This window comes from Sinohyriopsis cumingii, chromosome 5 (assembly GCF_028554795.1).
Source record: "Sinohyriopsis cumingii isolate HCF-2022 chromosome 5, ASM2855479v2, whole genome shotgun sequence".
Taxonomy (NCBI): Eukaryota; Metazoa; Mollusca; class Bivalvia; order Unionida; family Unionidae; genus Sinohyriopsis; species Sinohyriopsis cumingii.
The window spans coordinates 27,079,653-27,099,807 of record NC_142965.1 but is presented as its reverse complement, the minus strand read 5'-3'; the positions used below and the strand labels follow the sequence as shown (position 1 = coordinate 27,099,807).

General features: G+C 37.0%; 1 protein-coding gene across 2 annotated transcripts in view; it reads left to right on the top strand.

Annotated features, from left to right (window-relative positions):
* Nucleotides 1-19,653, top strand: part of LOC149798838 (transcriptional coactivator YAP1-A-like) — a 50,752-nt gene extending 31,099 nt beyond the window's left edge. For both annotated transcript variants that reach the window (XM_089957733.1, XM_089957734.1), the window contains exons 2-3: nucleotides 10,499-10,743; nucleotides 19,631-19,653. In XM_089957733.1, the coding sequence (XP_089813859.1) occupies nucleotides 10,499-10,743; nucleotides 19,631-19,638 (253 nt within the window). In that variant the 3' untranslated portion in view covers nucleotides 19,639-19,653. The remainder of the gene's footprint in view (nucleotides 1-10,498; nucleotides 10,744-19,630) is intronic.
* Nucleotides 19,654-20,155: the final 502 nt, after the last annotated feature.

The window sequence follows — 20,155 nt, the reverse complement described above, 5'->3', positions numbered from 1 at the left end:
GTAGCAGTAGATCAATTGTCGAGTTTTTAACAGCATTTGTTGTTTAAGGACACCTTATCTTGTAAAAATTGTGCATACACATGTATAGATTTCCGTCACCAATACTGAAGCAAAAGGCATACTGAATACGACCAATTGATGAAAATAAAATACTACAGTGCTTATCATTTGAAAAGAGGCAATTGTCACCAGAATATTCTGTTCAAAATAATATTGATTTTAGACACAGGGGATACCACCCCTGTGTTTTCATGATGCAAGATATGTCAGCCTATTCTGCGCACAGCTTTGAAAAGATGTAATATTTATCCATCAGGCTATAGAAATGAAATAGATTACTTTGGACTGTTTCTGTCAGCAGTTCAGTCGAGTAATTAGGTCAGGTTTATAGCTAGTTTTACAAAATTCAACATAATGCCAATAATGGCAAGCAATATTAAACCAATTAAACTGATCTTGGGAAAAAAATAAGTAAAGTTCAACATTAAAAAAAGAAGCTTTTATGTGAAGAGAAACAACAATGAATAGGGTGTAATGTGTTTACAACATCTTGTTCATGGGAAAATTTATTAAAGAATTTAGAAACAGGCTATAAGCCAAGGCATTTCTTGAGAATCCCGTTTGAGCGGGAAGTTGACACGTTGCGTAGCAGACGATTTTGTGTGTGGGGAACATCTTGCAAAATTGAAAACATGCATTAAAATCCGAATTCTTTTAAGCTATACATTTCCATCTTTTAAATAATGTATTTATTTGTACGATTCTAAAAGATACATAGTAAATAGGATTTTCTGGGTTACAGGTTCAAGGTCATGGAGTGGGTCTTCGTGTTGACATTTAGAAATCACATTTTCATATGCATTTCGAGTTGAAATGTGCGATATTTTTTTACAGTTTATGAATATAACTTTTCTTAATTAAAATGGATTTTTGACTCAAAATAGCACGTGATCCAATGTTTACAGAAATGAGGTATCGTTGCGCATAATTACCTGACATGCAGAATTTGCTGACATGGTGGTATATATTTTTTTTGTACAAATGCCATATAAAATGCCATATGGAAGATTGGTCAGTTGACCAAATGAATCTTTTTTTTAAAAAAAATCATTATTATTATTATTATTATTATTATTATTAAATGATATATACTACTCATGTGATGCAGTCAGCATTTTCAAATGGTTATAAGTAAGCTTGTTAAAGATACTGTATAAAAACACTGGCCCATGTATCAAATTCACCTGTTATTTTTACATAAAGTATACCTTATCTACTTATCTAATTTTTGAAATATTTGAGAGTTTCCTGGCTTAACAAACTGCCATCCCAATACAGATGCACACTATTATGCACTGAACTTTGAGGTGCCAGAGAGATTTATAAAATTTAAACACTTCACCTTGTGTGGATTAGGAATTTGTTCCCATAACCTTTCATTCCTAAGCTAAACTGCTTTCTGACAGATTAAGACTTGAGGAATACCTGCATACTTCTTGGTGTTTGATGAGTCGTAACTAAAGTATGTGACATTTATAGATTGGTATGCTGCCCAATTGGGGAAGCAGTGTTCATTTTATTCCCCCACAGGGTCACTGATTTCAGATGACACTGTATTTAGCCAGCTAAAATATCAGTGAAATGTATACCCAAGTACATGTATGGGTGGGTTTACATTATTTCTTGATTTTAAAGTGGTCTGTATAAAATTTCATTTAATTGATGTAGGGAAGAGAATTATTGGCTCAACTAGTACACAGAAGAACTTATGGGATGGCCTGTTATCTGATGTCTATCATCTGTATTTTTACTTCTTTTTGTTAGCACAAGTTTGTGATTGTTGCTCCTCAGCTACTTGGAGGATTGCTATTTGACAGACACACTCATCTCAAGGTATAGTTGGTTGGAGATAAATGGTACTGCTTGGAAATCCTGTATTGGGCTACAGTATCTGTCTAGAAAATCTTGTTATTGCTTCTCCTGCTGAATTCGATGGTCATATCAAAATTGAGTTATCAAGTCATATGATGTCTAGTTGGTCCTAAATAAAAAATGGTGCCGATACGACATTCAGTATGCCTGTCATCGCAGCCATCTTGAAAATCTTGCTGCTACTCCTTCTGAGCAAAATCTTATATGGGGTTTTCACCAGAAAACTTTGTATGAAGTCTGGTTGGTCCAAAAGTTGCACATTAAGTTTTGTACTTTGCATTCGGTTTAATTTGTTATAGAAAAAATTTCCCAGGTTTTCCTCACTGGTTATCCTGGCTATTAAAAAAATATTTTGTATATTTTAGGTATTGGTAAAAGAAAGTTTAATTCCCTTAATTTTGTTGCATGATTGATGGGTGTAATTTGGATTATAGAGACAGTTTCTCCTAATATCAGATGTGCACCTGTCCAAAAACTGATAGCTCCATTGAGTCATTTTTACTTTCTGGACAGAAAAGATAAATTGTAAAAATGGAGCAAATAACATTTTCATATTTTAAAACAATATATTTTACAATTTATTCATTGCACTTTCAGAAGCTGGTGTTGCCTACTTTGGCAAAAAAAAACTGCTTTCCCCTACTTTAATAACTGCTAAATTTAAAAGCTTCAGTAACATACCCACCACTATTGCACAGCTTTAACTTTTTTATGTTGACACACCTTGTCTGTTCCATGTGAATACATCTTTCCACAGATTTGCAATAAGATACAGTCCAGTCATGCACCTCACATGACCATGCGCAGAACAGTCCTGTTGTTTATAAGGATGCCATGTAAATGGTTGTGTCATTCATAGTGTGATCACAGAAACATTGCTTGTTGCGAGTTGAAACCATTCAGTTCTCTCTTTGAGAATATTTCATCTAGGTTTCATTTATCCATATCTCTTCTGTATACATTGTGCAAATACACTGGGCTGTATATACAGTGTAGCAGCATATACAAAACAGGCGAGATTCACAGGTGAAAATAATACACTATTGTTATTATTCAATATTGTTATTATTATTGTTCTCTTTCAAATAACTTATGCTTCAGAGAACAATGGTGGGACAGTGTGGGGGAACATAGAGCCACATAAAAGGCCCATGTGACACCGACCCAGACTACCTCATGTGTTCAAAGTGCACACATAAGAGTCGTCGTCCTTTTTGCACAATATGGACTAATGAAGTCTGGAATTTAACTAATTCGATACATATGTATAGATTGCAGAGGAAATATCAATCCATCTCATTGTCAGAAGTTTCAGGTTTTGTCTTAAAAAGACCAGTTCTTCAGCACAAAACACTTTCAGTCCCAGGACTGCATGGGACCATTTTCTATGCAATAGGAAGGAATGGACATTTTAGTAGTAGATTGCCTCCCCCTGAAAGGGAGAAGTAGAACACTCGCATTCACAGTAGCATGTCGCTGCCATCAGTTAGACAGGAAGTTCACTGTTCATATCGGATAGTGTGTTGCACACACCAGAGAGGAAGGATCTGCACTGCACCCAGCACTTTCTGTTAGCATATTTTGCACAAGAAGCAGTACTGCACCTTGGTGAGTGATGAAGAAGAGCTAGGTTCTGACATATCTATGTTGCCCGACTGGTCATTGTCCAGTGACCAGTGTTGTCACTGGTCAGTTTGTCAGAGTTACAGGTCAAGGTATAGTGACCAGTCACTGGTCACTTTATCCAAGTGACCAGTCAGATCAAACCAGTCACAGGTCACCAGTCATTTCATACCAGTAGCTGACTTTTCACTGGTCAGTACTCAGAGGCCTCATGGTACAAGAATAGGGATCAGACCCAGAACCATTTCCCCCCACTATGGCATCATACCCTATGCAGATCCTTCTTTCCCCATTTCGTATTATTCTAATGAATCCATACAGGATGTTGGGTCCTTATCCTCTGGGTAATGTGTCTTATGCCCCCTTTCATCTACTGGACCCTGGATCCTGGATCCAGAGAGAATTAAGTGATGTTGCAGCTTGTGTCCAACCATCACTGCATGAGGTGGCATCCACTGTGAAGGCTGGAGGAGTTTAGGAGAGACAAGTGGCTTTGTCGTCATCGTGGAACTTCTAGAAAATATAGAGCCCATACTCGCCACGATGAACGAGTATGGGAAATGGTAAAGCTGTACCGATGTCACTTTTTGCCGATTATGCCGATACTGCATGTAGCTGATTATTGAAATTGCCGATACTGATTATGAGACCAATTATTTCAAGAAACCACCTGTTCTACAGTTAGTGAAAGCACTAGCATTTGATTGACAAGAAAACCATGCCCTATTTTTGTTATAACTAACTGCCTAAAATGGGTACAGATTTATGTTAACAGTTCATATGTGGTCTCAAGCTACCATACATGTGATAACTATTTCCCACATTTTATATCCCACCTTATTTCTTATTGTTAACTGATACATGCAAATAAAACTCTTTACTAAAAAACATATTTATTCCGAATTAGTTTTTTGGAGGCACATATGCTCTGTGATATGTTTCTTCATTCCGTGTTTTAATTTAATGATGGTAATCAATGCTTATATATACAGTACAGTAATGCCAGGTCAAGTTGACTCGGGTAAGTTTCATTGTTTGGAATGGAGATCGTAATTTGCTTGTCGAGAAAAAAATTACAGCATTCAGTGATCATACCTGGGATTTAGGAAGCAGTTCACTAACAAGCAAAGTATGTAAAGCACGGCAAAAATAAATTTCTGAACTCCTAGTTGACAGAGATGTACCATGCGAAGCTAGCCATAAAAGGGGGAGGGGCATTTAATTCCTGAATGTGTGAAATCGACGGTTGCATTATACGTCACTTATTTTAAATTGCAATGTACGATCATGGGGTTTTAGTATTAAAATGTCAATTATCTAAATAAAGTTTCTTACAAAACTATTATTTGGAAAATAATATACATAATATAGATTTGCTTAATACCTGATGTTTCTATTAAAAAAGAGAGACTGTAGGAAAGTAGATATTTTATATTTGATATTGCATTTATTTCAGGTGGCAACTGTTAAGATGTATGCACTAAAAGTGATGCGCAATGCAAAGACCATGGAAGTAGTGCAAAACAGTCATGTAATGACTTATTTTGTAATATTATGGCTGCATTGCTTGTTGTCAATAAAGCAATAACTATCCCATCTTTTTCAATTTTCATTGCCTATTACATTAATAGTCTTGGAAAAATATTACTTCTTCTTATTCTGGCAAAAAATTTTTGAAAATTGGCAACAAAATATTGAGATTGGCAATTTTATTTTGCGACAACTGTTTAAAAGCCAGGACCATCCCTGTAATGTGTATGCTGGAAGTTCAATGGCCACACGAGCCCTCATTTGGCTGGTTGGCTGCTGTGATTGGGATGAGTGCATGCATGGTATTGATATTTTGTTGTGAGCAGATAATCAGCGGTAGTTTACAACAAGCTTGTCAAAAAGTATTTTATTTTAAGAATATTATGTCTTTCAGTTAACCCCCAAATCAAATGTTTATTCCTTAATTTCCACTATTTAATTCTGATTTAAAATTCAAGCCATGTCAAGATGAATGTTATGATTAAATTAATATTTTGGAAATTTGTTTACATTGGCACTGATTATTTCTGTCGATACTGATTATACCGATTGTTCCAATAATCAGCTCGATTATGAGTATGACTGATTAATCGGTACAGCTTAGGGAAATGGCAAAAAGTGCTCCTATGTCACTTCTTGCAAAGGACATTGATGTCCAGCACTGTCCTGCTGGGACTATTCAAGACAATGATAAGTTATCAATCCTCACTGACTCCAAAGAGTTTGAAGTATAAACAGTTTATTTAACACCCATCAGGCCCACCAGCTCCTCTCAGTGGGATAAAGAGAAGATCTGCTTTCTTGATAAAGCAGTAAATGAGGTTGACTGCTTTTTACCTGCAGACTTATGCCCAAACCATCTGGCGCACCACTCAATATGATCCTTGCCAAGATCCCCAGGACCCAACCACAGTCAGATCTGCTGCTTTTGCCTTGTTTCTCCATCATTCAGGAAATATTGCAGAGGTGCTCCACAGGCCAAGATTTTGCTTGATGGCATAGAGGGTGGTCTCTTCCTCCCTCTACCTTGAGACCTGTGGTCTCTGTCGATAGTTACGAGGTACATTCTCAGAGTTGGCACATTTAACCTCCCCAGTTGGATGCAGGTTCGTCTTGAGTGGGTATTATGCAAGTGGAGCCTGTGCACATCTCCCATCAACTCATTCAGCCCCAGCACTATTGTTAGCATCACTGCTGCTATGCTTCGGCATCTCCAAGCCATCAAGCTGCTTTTGCCCCAGAGAGTTTTTAGCTGATTTGAAAAGTCTGTAAACATCTTCTACATGCATTCATTCTTACCGTAATTTCTCTTCTTGTATCCAACAAAAGTCCATGAAATTTTCACCATTTGTTTGAAATAAAGTGGTTGGTACTTTAAGGCCGCTTCTTGGCCCAAAAATTAAAAAAAATTAAAATGTTGATCTGATAATACCATGGTAAAACATATTTTAGCATTTGAAAAACTTAAAAACTGCAATTGATTTTAAAAAATTATTTTGTACGACATCATTGGCATGTGCTCAGGACATCAAATTTGGCTATAAAATAGCCTCTTTATGCTAAAATAGGAGCTGTTTTTAAAAGCTAAGTGGTTGACTTGTGGCAGAAGTAAATTACTATTTTTACCAAATATGGAGTTATGTGTGAATAACCTTTTACTAGAATATCATTTTGGTTCCTGCATGTGGACCATGTGAAAAACGATAAAATTTGAGTGGATCAGCATTCGTTGATTTCTGCCACAATGCCAGTCGGATGATTTTGACATATAGCAAAATAATAATAATAGTAATAATAATGACTTTATATAAAGAGGGTAACACAGTTAGCTAAGAACTAATCTACCTTGAGGCCCTCGTACAAAGGAATTTATTTATTTAGCTGCATCTCTGAAGCCACTGAATATCCTTGGTTTGGAAGAAGGAAATAGAGTGGGCATTTCTAATCTCAACTGGAATACTATTCCAGAGCAAGGTTCCAGAGTACTGGAAACTTTTTTTAAAAAATAATTCCTTATTTGGTTTGTGAATTTTATACTGTTTGGTAGACATGGATCTCAGGTGGGGAGTATTGCCAGGTAGCCTATCCTGGAATAGTGATTGTAAATATTCAGTAGCACTATTATTGGATATCCTGTACATTAATTTGGCTTTTCTCAAATGGATTCAGTCTTTAAAAGGTAATATTTTTAACTTACCAGCTAAATTTTCCTAGCTTTGTTTCTAGAATGATATTAGCCCAAATGCTCTTTTTTTGAAGATGTGTCAGCTTTGCAATGTTTTTATCATTTAATTACCCCATACTGTATTACAATAGTCTAAATAGGGTTATATGTAACTGTTGTAAAAAAAAGTTTTCTGTGCCTTTCAGGGAGAAAATGTCTTATCCTACTGAGAAGCCATAAACTTGAATTGACTTTTTTACTGATATGTTTGATATGTTCAGTCCATGATAAGTTATTATCTACCAAAACACCAAGTAGTCTATCATGACAGACCATTTGCAAACTTTTATCCTTCCATGTCATACATAGTTCATCACAATAAAGATTTGTCCATTTTTGCCATGTTGAGATAAGTGATATTGTAGTTTCACCAGTATTTACCACCATGCCATTGCATGTGCACCAGTTGTCCAGTTTGTTTAGGGCATTCTGTAAAGAAATTTCGAATTCATGCTTTGTATTTTGGATATCTGACAATGTTGTGTCATCTGCATAGAGATCTGTGTATAGTGAGTCCCTTAGTATAAGTGGTAGGTCGTTAATAAGTTTAAAAAAAATAGTAATGTACCTAGAATTGAGCCTTGTGGTACTCCATATCTAATTGTTCCATGTTCAGACAGAACATTATTTATATAAACATCTTGTGTTCTCTGACTTGAGCACATTGGTAGATTTTCAGTTTCCTCAAAAGGATTTCATGATCCACCGTGTTAAAAGCTTTCCTGAAATCTACAATTACAGATTCTATTATTCTACCTTGGTCAAGTGCTTGAAGCCATTTATCAGTTAGGGAGATCAAGGAAGTCTCACATGAATGTTTCTGTCTAAAGCCTGATTGATTAGGGTGTAACAGCATGTTCTTGGTTAAATTATGACATGAATGAGTCATGGACATGTTTTTCAATCAATTTTGATAAGTTTGGTAGTATTGAGATTGGCCAGTAGTTATCAGCATCTCATCCTTAGAACCAGATTTGTGAATAGGAGTTACTTTTGCAGTTTTCCATATTTTGGGGACAGATGAGGTTGCAATACTTAAATTAATTATGAATGTTATGCTATCTACAATAGCAGAGGCAGAAGATTTAATGAGTTGTGGACCAATCTGATTCAGTCCTGTAGCTTTCTTGGTATCAAGTTCACTGAGACATTTTTTTGCTTAGTGTTTGATACTGGTGGGATAGAGAAACATACCTCCATTGAGATTTTGCTGCTGCAGAACTTTTTCAGTTCATTAAAGTGGTTTTCTATCACTGGTTCTTTTAATTTTGTGGTAATATTGGTGAAAAAAATGACTGTTCACTGTAACATTCATACAATACATATGATACAATGAAAACATGAAATAGATATCGATTTTTTTTTTTTTAATGTTCAGCACATTTCACTGTACTTTCTGCATCTGCAGAAAATATTACAAACTACCAGTGCAATTAAGAGCACGTTATATTTTTGACAGAAGACACTTTAAAAAAGACCATCTTACACATATACAAATTTCAGATGTATTCTTCCACACCTGCATGAAATAAATAATAGACATACCATGTTATTTGCTAATCCCTTATGTTTTTGACCATATGGGCAACATAGTTCCAGTACAAAGGATCACAAAATGCCTTTTTCTCTTCATTTTTAAAAGAAAATTGACATTCAAATGTCGCCTGTGGTTTGTATATTTTCCCTTTTCTTATCCTGTTTTGGGACATTTGATTATCTGAATATTGGGGTGAGGGTAATTTAAATATAGAACATGCGCATGAAGGAAGTCGGCCCTTAACATCAACAACTAGCAGGTTATGTATTATTTGTACTCACTAGGTTTAAAAGATAATGGACTGATGATAAAAGTAATACAGTGTTATCTTTCCCATTTCATGAATGACTTCAGTACACAACTTCACAGTATCTTCTGCTGAAGACTAGATTTCAGTCTCCAGCTGCCAATAAAATTAATAAAAATAAAACTAGGTTAGTTATCGAAGAAGTATTTATTGGGTAAAGGGATTACATTGCAGTGTTATACATTTTTCTCTACTTGTAATGCAAAGACGTGTATGAAATATTTGTTCAAAGATAGGGATAACCAATGTTTTTTTTAGGAGTAACTGATCTTACCCAAAAGAACCCTACACCACAAAAAAGCTACCTATATATAATAATTTGCCTGTCACAGATTACAGGCATCCAAGTGGTTCAGAGGTACACTGCACGACTGCTTCCAGCTATCATTAAATCAGCAATTTGAGCCTCCATGGGAGCATAATTTTTTCTTTTAAGATTTTTTTAATAAAAATGTTTTCTTTATTTTTTTCTCTAGCATGTTAAATTTGTTCCCTATGCATTATTTCTTCCTTTCTGTGTTTTTTTTTCTTATATCATCTATTCAAAGATTTTAATTAAATGAAAAATAACCCTGTAAGCAATTTGTTTTCAAATACAGGTATTTGAACTGGTTACGTACATTGTCATTATCAATCAATCTCATTATTGTTTATCATTCCACTGTTTCCTGATTCATTTGCTCATGACCCATCTCGTATGTGTGTTTGTGTGTGTGTGAGAGAGAGAGAGAGAAGAATCGTCATACAAAAGAATGCCACACTTTGTTTTTGTGTCGATCTGATTAAAATCAGATCCCCACTGTCCTATGTGAAGAACTGATAGCAACCCCATAGATGTCATGTGCTGGTGACCAATGTTATTAGCATAATGGCTAATTTTATCAGCCAATCAGATGAAGTCTTATAGCTTTGCATTTGGGAGACTGAGTAGTATGGTTAAAGAACATCAATGTGTGCTGAATGATTGGATTCACTTTCAGGTTTCTGAAAGCTACATTTCCATTGGCTAATTCAAAGGTCACCAAGCATGACCCCTAAGCAGTCACTGTAAGATCTTCATTTAGGAAAGTGGAGATCTACTTTTAATCATATTGGTCTTGTGCTATCCTGTTAATGGTCTTTTGGTACAAGATGCTTTGTTGTGTGGAATGTTTGTTGTGGCTTTTTTAATCATCTGCACCAGAGGTTAGGGAGTACACAGGTTTCACTTTTCCAATGATGATCGCCAATGTCCTCATCAGTATCAAGACATCTTTCAAACTATTATAAAACATAATAACTCATACTTTTCGGACACCATTTTTTAGACCTGTGTTTAATTCATTATTATTATTATTGTTTTCAGTCATCTCACCCAGACGACCACATGGCAGGATCCTCGTAAATTTCCTGTATCAACCACAGTGAGTTCTCAGGCACCGCCGCCATCCCCGCAGAGCTCTGGGCTTCCATCACACCATTTAACAAATGTCTCGTTACAGAACCTAGGTCCCCTACCCCCAGGATGGGAACAGGCCACCACACCTGAGGGAGAGATATACTTCATCAACCATGTTGAAAGGACAACAAGCTGGTTTGACCCCAGACTTCGTAAGTGTTTGAAACTGCATATTGTAAATTGGCATATTACACTTGCAAATTATCATTGGGGTGTTTAAACAACAATGATTCATTTACTAGTCATTCACTATAGATTAATTTGGTGACATAACAGTAGTTATCAATTAAACCTACAACATATAAAACAAATAGTGATGTACAAATACAAAGAGGAATTCCAATAGAGACAATACAAACTTCACACAATACACGATGCAAATATCATCTTTAGTTATAAGTTTTCTAAATCTTACCAGAACTAAGACTTCTAGATAGTAAGTAGGTTATATTTCTTGTGAAAGATATATGAATGAATATATATATATATATATATATATATATATATATATATATATATATATATATATAGTGCGACCCGCCATAACATGCTCCGTGAGAACACAAATTCGGATATAATGCGGTTGTGGTATGGCTCCTGAAATTTTGTATATTCATTCGCACATGAGAAAATGTTTTTTAAGTACAAGAAATAGTGTATAAAACTTCTATCATTTTGGGGAAGAGTTTGCATATGAATTTTAATATAATACGATCGTTGCGTAGCTTCTGAAATTTAACAATTTCACCAGGTTCGTGAAGTGTTATGCCAAAATAAGCATTATCAAAAATATTACGTATTACACTGGACAACAAATTTTTACAAAAGTCATGTTACTGAAATAAAATTAGTCAATTCTTATCAATTTTTATGTGCTGAACACGAATATGACAGTCAAATTGCAAAATTGGCTCTAGTTATTTTGTAATCTGCAAGAAATTAATGTTTACATAACGAAATGCATTTCAATAGTAAAAGGTCAACTGTAATAGCCTACCTATAAAAAATCAAGTCATTGACTACATCTTAGATTTCTTCGCCTGTCTCTTGTACAGCTGTTCGGGAGCATCTCTGAGGAGTGTCCAGCAGTAGTCAGCCAGCATTGTAGTGGACCATTTTCCCTGGTATCTTTGTTCCATTGTTGCGATATCTTGATGAAAACGTTCGCCGTGTTCATCACTAACAATACCACAGTTGCTAGGAAAGAAATCCAAATGGGAATGAAGGAAGTGAATCTTTAGAGACATATTGCAGCCAAGTTTCTTATACTTCATCAACATGTCTTCTACTAGTTCCTTATAGTTTTCTGCCCTAACATTTCCGAGGAAGTTTGTAGAAACTAGGCGAAAAGCATTCCATGCTTGTTTCGCGTCACCTTCCAGCAAGTTGTTGAACCGGTCATCTTTGAAAAGCTCTCGAATCTGAGGACCCACAAAAACTCCCTCTTTAATCTTTGCTTCGCTGAGTCGAGGGAATTTTTCATGCAGGTATCGGAATGCTGGCAAAGTCCGGTCAATGGCTTTCACGAAGTTCTTCATCAAACCTAGTTTGATGTGAAGGAGTGGTAGCAAGATTTTCTGAGCCTCAACCAGAGCTGGGTGTTGGATATTCTTCTCTCCAATGGCTACATTCTGCCTGTGAGTCCATTCCTTCCTCATGTAGTGCATTTCCCTTACTCGGCTATCCCACTTGCATAAGAAACACATGTATTTTGTATATCCTTGCTGCAGTCCCATTAAAAGGGCAACTACCTTCAAATCACCACAGAGGTACCAGCTGTACTTGTTATACTCAATGGAATTCAGTAGCTGCCTTAAGTTATCGTATGTCTCTTTCATGTGGACAGCATACGCTACTGGAATAGATGGAAGAATGTTTCCATTGTGCAAAAGCACAGCCTTGAGACTCAGTTTCGAAGAGTCCACAAATAGTCTCCATTCTTGTGGGTCATGAGTGATTTTTAAAGCATTCATGAGGCCCTCAATATCGGAACAGAATATCAGATTACTTTCCTTTCTGAAGAAAGGCTCCAATTGCTGGTGGCGCTTTCGATATGCAGTAATTGTGACATCTTCTTCTAGAAGATTCCATTGTTGGAGTCTTGATCCTAGCAATTCTGCCTTGTTCTTTGATAAGTCCAAATTACGAATCAGGTCATTTAGTTCTTCCTGTGTTATTCTGTGTGGGGTTGATGATGCACCACAGTGAAAATCTGGATCACTGCATGCTGATGGACCAGGAGAAGAACAGGTCGACTCACCTTTGTCTTCGTCAGATGAATCAAGAGAATATTCTGCTGGAGGTTCTGGAATAGGAAGTCCCTCACCATGTGGAACTGGTCTCAATGCAGACGGAATGTTTGGGTAGACTATTCTCGACTTCTTTCGCTTCGTTATTCCGCCGGAAAGAGGAGGAACCAAGCAGAAGTAACAGTCATTTAGGTGGTTGCTTGGCTCTCTCCACACCATTGGGACTGCAAACGGCATTGATGACCTTTTGCAATTCAACCACTGTGAAAGCTGTGTTGTACATGTAGCACAGCATATATGCGGAGCCCAAGGCTTGTCTTGGTCACCAACCTTGCATCCGAAGTAAAGATGATATGCCTTCTTCACTTGAGAATTGATACTTTTCTTCTGGTTGGCAAATGTCACTTCCCCACAAATATAGCAAAAATTGTCCGCGGTATTAACACACTTTCGAGGCATTACTGTTCTTTATTGTACATAAATGGATAAAATAATAAGTTTTATGTAACAGTAGCTTGAACTGTCTCGCACAACGTCTAAAATATTTTAAATGCTGAACCTATCTGATTGGGCTTTATATAGTACACTGCTTACGTCAGCTTCAGCAGCCGCCTGGCATTAGTATAATAGGCCTACACATGTATAGTACACTGCTGACGTCAACTTACTTCAGCAGCCGCATGGCATTAGTATTGCATTGCATCAGAAAATGATGCAATCAACTGTGGATGATGTGAGCATGATGGTATTATGCAATGTTACATCATTATTCCAGATGTTGCTGCAGTCCTATTGGAGAAATTTACACAGTGAAACATAGAAAATGAGGTATATGAATATCTTCAAAACGAGAGCCAATACAAATTTTTCACGGTTATATTCGTGTTCGGCACACCAAAATACTACAGATTAGGGCCTTTTCAAGTCAGTAATGATTTCACTGTTGACCAGTGTTACTGGTCCATGCATAAAGCCAGCAAGTCGTCTGTGATTGTCTTCAGTTAATTCTGTATACAATCCTTGCTCAAACAATAGCCAACATGTGTTTCTTCTTTAACTGCATACACAACGAAGCAGCAGAAAATGTGGTGGTTGATAAAAGATTCTCACAATTTAATAAATACCAAAAAACGAAAACTGCCAGCATGTTTGCTGGGCTTTGTGGTGTTATTAGACGCAATCCGTTGACCAGTAATTTTATTTCCCCTGTAATCCTCGCGATCCCATGAGATGGAATTGGTCACATGACGAGTCAGTGAATGGTCCAGCAGATTTGAAATTAGTGCAGGGCAGAAACTTCCTCTACCGTTTTAAAGGCCTTATACAGTCATAACTGTACCGTACTTCATTGTTTCATCGTTTTTGAGTGTCATCTCTTGCACAGCTTTGCACAATGGAGGAATCGGGACAAAGCCAAAGGTATCCTGTCAATATGTGGAATGGACTATTGCAAGGAATATTGTAAAATAGAGCCAAGCAGCATTTAGCTGATAAGGCCAATGATTTCTCCATCACGGTTGCAACAAAACGCAATGATTCCCAAGGGGTAAAAACTATGCTAAATGATAGCCCTGTAGTGGCATCGAAATCAAGGAGAAATCCTGCATCTACAGATAAGGGGACTACGCCATTACCGACAGTGAGTTCGTCATGTGACTGTGAAATCTCGAGAGAGTCAGTGACAGAAAACATGACATCTGCACAACAATGGCAGTGCCCAGTTGACAGTCTTATTGAACTTCAAGCGACACACAATCAAGTGATGTGGGACAGTCAGCTTAAATTATTGACAAATCTGTCAGCTGCGGTAACAATGTTGAAGTCACAAGTTGACAGTCTTAGCAAAAAACCCATGGCTAATATGTGGGAATTTGATGAACTGGCATGGAAACGTGTACGGATAGAAACAGTTCAGCATAACGAGGGAAGTGATCTATATAACACCAGTGTGGAAAGTGAGGAAGATGTCGATGACTTCGAGCATGGTCTTCAAAACTTAGTAACACCACCAAATTTACCCTCAGATAATGAAGGAAATGACATCCTGAAAGATCTTTCTGACTTTTATGAAGTTCATGAATGTTGTTGGCTGCCCATTCAAGAGAGCTTGGCCAAAGTTATGAATGCAGGATTCAGGGCCCAAATAGCACAGGATAAATTTAAGGATTTGAGCGAAAAACATTTAAGGTCACAAAATTGCCAAAATTTAAGTGCGCCTAAAGTAAATCCCAAAATTTGGGCGAAAATCAACAAAGCTACAAAACAAATGGATGCCAAGCTCCAAAAGTTCCATGTAACTGTTGCTAAAGCTAGTTTTCCCTTCTCAGGCTCATGGATGAATTACTACATAATAAGTTAGACGGTACATCTGCAAATGTAAATAAAGTGCTTGCAGATGCTGGTGATGTATTGTGGATGCTTTCTTCTGGATTTTGTTACATGTCTCATAAGAGGAAAGAACTGATCAAGCCAGATCTCCATTACAGTTATCAATCTCTCTCTGCACCCCAAAATAAGGTAACTGTCCTCCTGTTTGGAGATGATCTGTCAACAATAGTTAAAAATATTGCAGATGCTCAGTAGATGGGGAACAAAGTGTCTGGAAAGTTTTCGGCTTCAAATACTGGAAGATACTCAAATTATAAAGGTGCTCAAGCAGGACCCAAGTCTTTTTTATTCAAGATGGGGGCCAGGTTCCAGCCCTATCAATGGCAACCATACCAATGGGGACCAGTACCTCAGAAAGAGGAGACCTTACAACCCCCATCAAGATTTGTGAACAGAGGCAGTCTTGTATCTTCCACAAAAACTGTTAAGTAGCAGTTTTCCTATTCATAAGAGCACAGTTTCTTTCCCAGCCTTATATAATATGCCAGAAAATTTTGTTGCTGGTAAAGTTAGTTGGTGTGCTAAAGAATGGCAGAAGATAATGTCTGATGCATGGATTTTATCTAATCTGAAAGGTTATAGACTTGAACTTGATAGCAGCAAAGTCCAAACTTGTATTCCAAAACAGAAAATTCTCTGCCAAAGAATCTACTGTAATTACAACTGAAATTGATAAACTGCTTAAAAAAAGGGAGTATTTTAGAGAATAAACATTGCCTTTGTAAAGTACTTGTCTAGAGAAAAGCATGATGGGAGCATCCAGGTTATTCTTAACCTGCATGCTTTCAATGCACATGTGGTATATCACCATTTTAAAATGGAGACATTAAAAACAGCACTGACCATGGATTCTTATTTTGCTTCTATTGACCTGAAAGATGCATATTACTCTTCCAGTTGACATTTCTTTTTTCAAATATTTATGCTTTCACTGGAAAGGACATTTTTATCAGTACACCTGCTTACCAAATGGACTGGCATCTGCACCACAAGTATACACCAAAATAAGCCTGTTTTTTCTTCCTTGCATAAGATGGGTGATCTCAGTTTGTCTATTTGGATGATAGTCTTCAAGGTTCAACATACATGTACTTGGAGTGTCAAAACAATGTGTACCATACTGCTGCATGTTTGGATGATTTAGGACTTACAATACACCCAACTAAATCCATTTTGCAACCTACACAAACTATCAGCTTTGTGGGATTTCTCATTCAGTAAATATGACGGTTAGATTGACTGAGGGAAAGGCACAGGCATTGATTGAGTTTTGTGAAAAAGTGTTGAAGCAGAAATATTTGACTATTCCAGTGCTCGAGTTTAACACAAGTTTCTTTGTAGCCAGAAGGACTAGTACACTGAGAAATTTACTAGTCCTGCCAAATCTTTACTAGTCCTGTCCACTAAACAATGTCAAACACTTGTATTGAGATTAACAACACTGAATGCAGAAGTACAGAAGTATAAATCTCGCTTCAAATCATCAATCAGTCAATTCACATTTCTTGTTTCTCAAGATAACGTGGATCCAATTCCAGAAAGGGATCCAGGTTCCTTTCTCATCCTCTACCTACACTCATGGTCTGTATGGGATTTGTTCTGGTCTGTTTACCCATCTCCGTAAAACCTTGCACTGCAGTGGTGATCACCTTCAGGATCCCTTCTGCCTTCTCTACAATATCAACTGCCTGGAACGATTATTTAATCTCTCCTCCTTTGCGAATTCTAATATATACAATTTCCTCTTCCTGAATTGGAGTTTCAGTACAACTGTCGCACACTACACACCTTTGAAAAATTTCTGCATTATACTTTCAACCATGTAGTAAGTAAATGTAAGAACCTGTTTATCATTCCTGTAAGTCTCTCAGACATCAACTTCTTTCATCTCATCCAACTGACACATTCATACAAAATCAGTTATGGGTCTTTTGTTCTTTATGATAGCATGTGCATTTTATACAAATTAACGCGCTGATCAAACACATTCCGATTTAAACTTTCCAAAATCTTACCAGCGGTAAATTCTTTTGGTGGTATCTGCATAGCTGCTTTTCTCTCTGAACTCTCATTGTGTTGCCCACAGCTTTCATGTACGTTTACCGATTCAATTTTAAAGTTTGAACAACCGGCTAAAAAACTGGATGTTTTCTGTGTTTGTTTTTGCGAATTCCATACACCAGTTAGACCGCATAACGTTCTTTTCCTCATCATAATTCATCCATTCGCTCTCTTTTGTCCATGTCTTCAAAACGTTTGATTATGCTTTTCCCTATCATAAGAATTAGTCCTGTCTTTCATGTCATTTTCATTCAACTTTTGCTTTTTTTCTGGTGGCTTAACACTGTCTATAAAACGCCACATTTTGCCTGTTTTATAAGGAGGGAATTGTGCCTTGTGTTGAAATATGAGATGTTGCAGTATAGCTGATGCGAATTAGTTAAAGTGAGAAAAGGAATGGCACAGTGTCCTTAACATCAGAACGTCAGAGCAAGAAACATGTTTCAAAACACGTGCCTTTGCCCTAACTTCCCCTAAAATTAAATGGCCTCTCCCTAATAAAGACTTGACTTCAGCGGATGTTCTGCAGGATCAAAGCAGTGGCTATTGTAAACACTGTTATAAAATATTAGCATCAGAAGATAATGTTAGTTTCAGCTTGGAGAAGGTGTGTTCCCATTAAACAAATCCATCTGACTCATCGCGTTGTATTTAACAGCTCCAATTACGGTCTCATCTTTAATCGCGTAAGTTTGGTAATTTTTCCTAATTAATCGGACCTCAATGTATTGCTGAAATTATTAATAAGGCGGAAAATTTTCAAATCTTAGATGCCCATGCTCAGATTTTAATTCCCAACAAATATACGGCATTCTGCTTGGATATCTTCATGTGTATCCAATTATTTGTTCATTCTTGTAAGGGAAAAAAATATAAAGACTGTTCTTATCATCATAGAAAAAGTAGTTGTATGGAAGGGATGTGTCATTAAAGTAATCGTTATAAATCGATCTAATTCTTATAATTATTTTGATGCAAATGTAAAATATGCAGTTTTCCGATTGTGACTGTTTGAGGGTTTGGCAAGCGAGCCCAAAAAATAACAACAAAAAAAAAGACGTACACAAACAAACATGCAAATTAATTTCTTTGAATAGTTTTTGCCATGTTCGTTTGTGTGGTTTACCCATTTGTAGTTTGTCACTGTTGTCGATTGACTAAAGTGTGATTGCACGTCATTTTTCATTTAATTAGTTATCAGACTAATTAGCCAAGTCCTGTTGTTAATGACGGGACCATAATTGGCACTGTTAAGCGAAATACACAAACTCGGATGGCTTCTAACGCACATTTTCAAGGTAGAAATTGACTTGATCTTTTCATGCTAATATTTTATGACTCTGTTTACAATGGTCAAAGCTTTGATTCTATAGAACATCTGCTGAAGTCAAATCTTTATTAGGGAATGGCAAAACCCAAGCGCTGACTGTTGATAACCGAAACCTACTAGCCCATCGGACTATTGACATTATAAAAGTTACTAGTCCGACCAGAAATCTACTAGCCTCGGGCTAGCGGACTACCACTAATTTCGAGCCCTGTATTCGTGAATTAGCACAATTAATAGGCACAGTGGTTGCTAGTGAGCCAGGCTTAGAATATGCCCCTTTCTACTACAAACCTTTGGAAAGGGAGAAAGACAGGTTACTGAAAATGTGCAAGGTCAATTATGATGCATCAATTTCTCTTTCCAGCAATGCTAAAGATACAATTAAATGGTGGATCAAAAATGTTAAAATCAGTTTTAAGCCTATTTGCAGAGGTAACCCAGACATTATTATCAGAAGTGACAGTTCTCTTTTAGGATGGAAACGGGTAAATGAGACCGACGATGTTAAAACTGGTGGTTGCTGGAGTAGTACTGAGAAAATCAGCCACATCGTTGTTTTAGAATTGCAGGCCTGCTTCCTGACATTAAAGTCTCTCTGTGGATAAAATATAACTTACACATTAGGATCTTCATGGATAATACTGTAGCTGTTGCCTACATTAACAAAATGGGAGGTTGGAGGAGATTACTGGATCAAATAGCCTGTGATATTTGGTTTTGGTGTATAGAAAGACGCATTTGGTTGAGAGCTTGCCATCTTCCTGGGAAGAATAATGTAGAAGCAGATCACCTGTCTAGGAATTTCAGTGATGATGCAGAGTGGATGTTAAAGCAATCATTAATAAAATTTATGCAATATTTGGACAGTCTGATATTGATATGTTTGCCTCTAGATTGAATCATCAAATTCACAAAGCATGTGTCATATAGACCAGGCCCACATGCATCGGCCATTGATGCTTTCTCTATGACGTGGTCAGACCTAATTTTATATATGTTCCCACCTTTCAGTCTGGTAGGACATGTTCTTCAGAAGATAGTAGACGGCTGTGCAGAAGTGGTTTTTGTAGCACCATTGTGGACAACACAGCCCTGGTTTCCCTGCCTTTTGTGACAAATTGTTCAGCAATCGTACATTCTTCCACAGATTCGCTTCCTGTTGACCTTGCCTCAGGATCCACTCAAGGAACATCAACTGTGGAAAACCCCGGCTAGCTGTGTTTTGCTTATCAGGAAAGCCTTGTTCCGTAAGGGCATGTCAGGACAAGCTGCAAGTGTCATACTCTGACTCATGGAGAGAATCTACAAGGAAACAGTATTGGACACATCTCCAGAAATGGTTGCACTTTTCAGTTGGGAAACATATTGATCCCCTTGATCCACCTGTAAATTTGGTCCTGGCTTTCCTGACAGAGATGTTTGACTCTGGTTTAGGTTACAGCTCCATCAACACTGCCAGATCTGCTATATCTAGTTTAGTTAAATTGAGTAGTAATGTTGACCTAGGTAATAATGTGCTTATAAAAAGATTTTTGA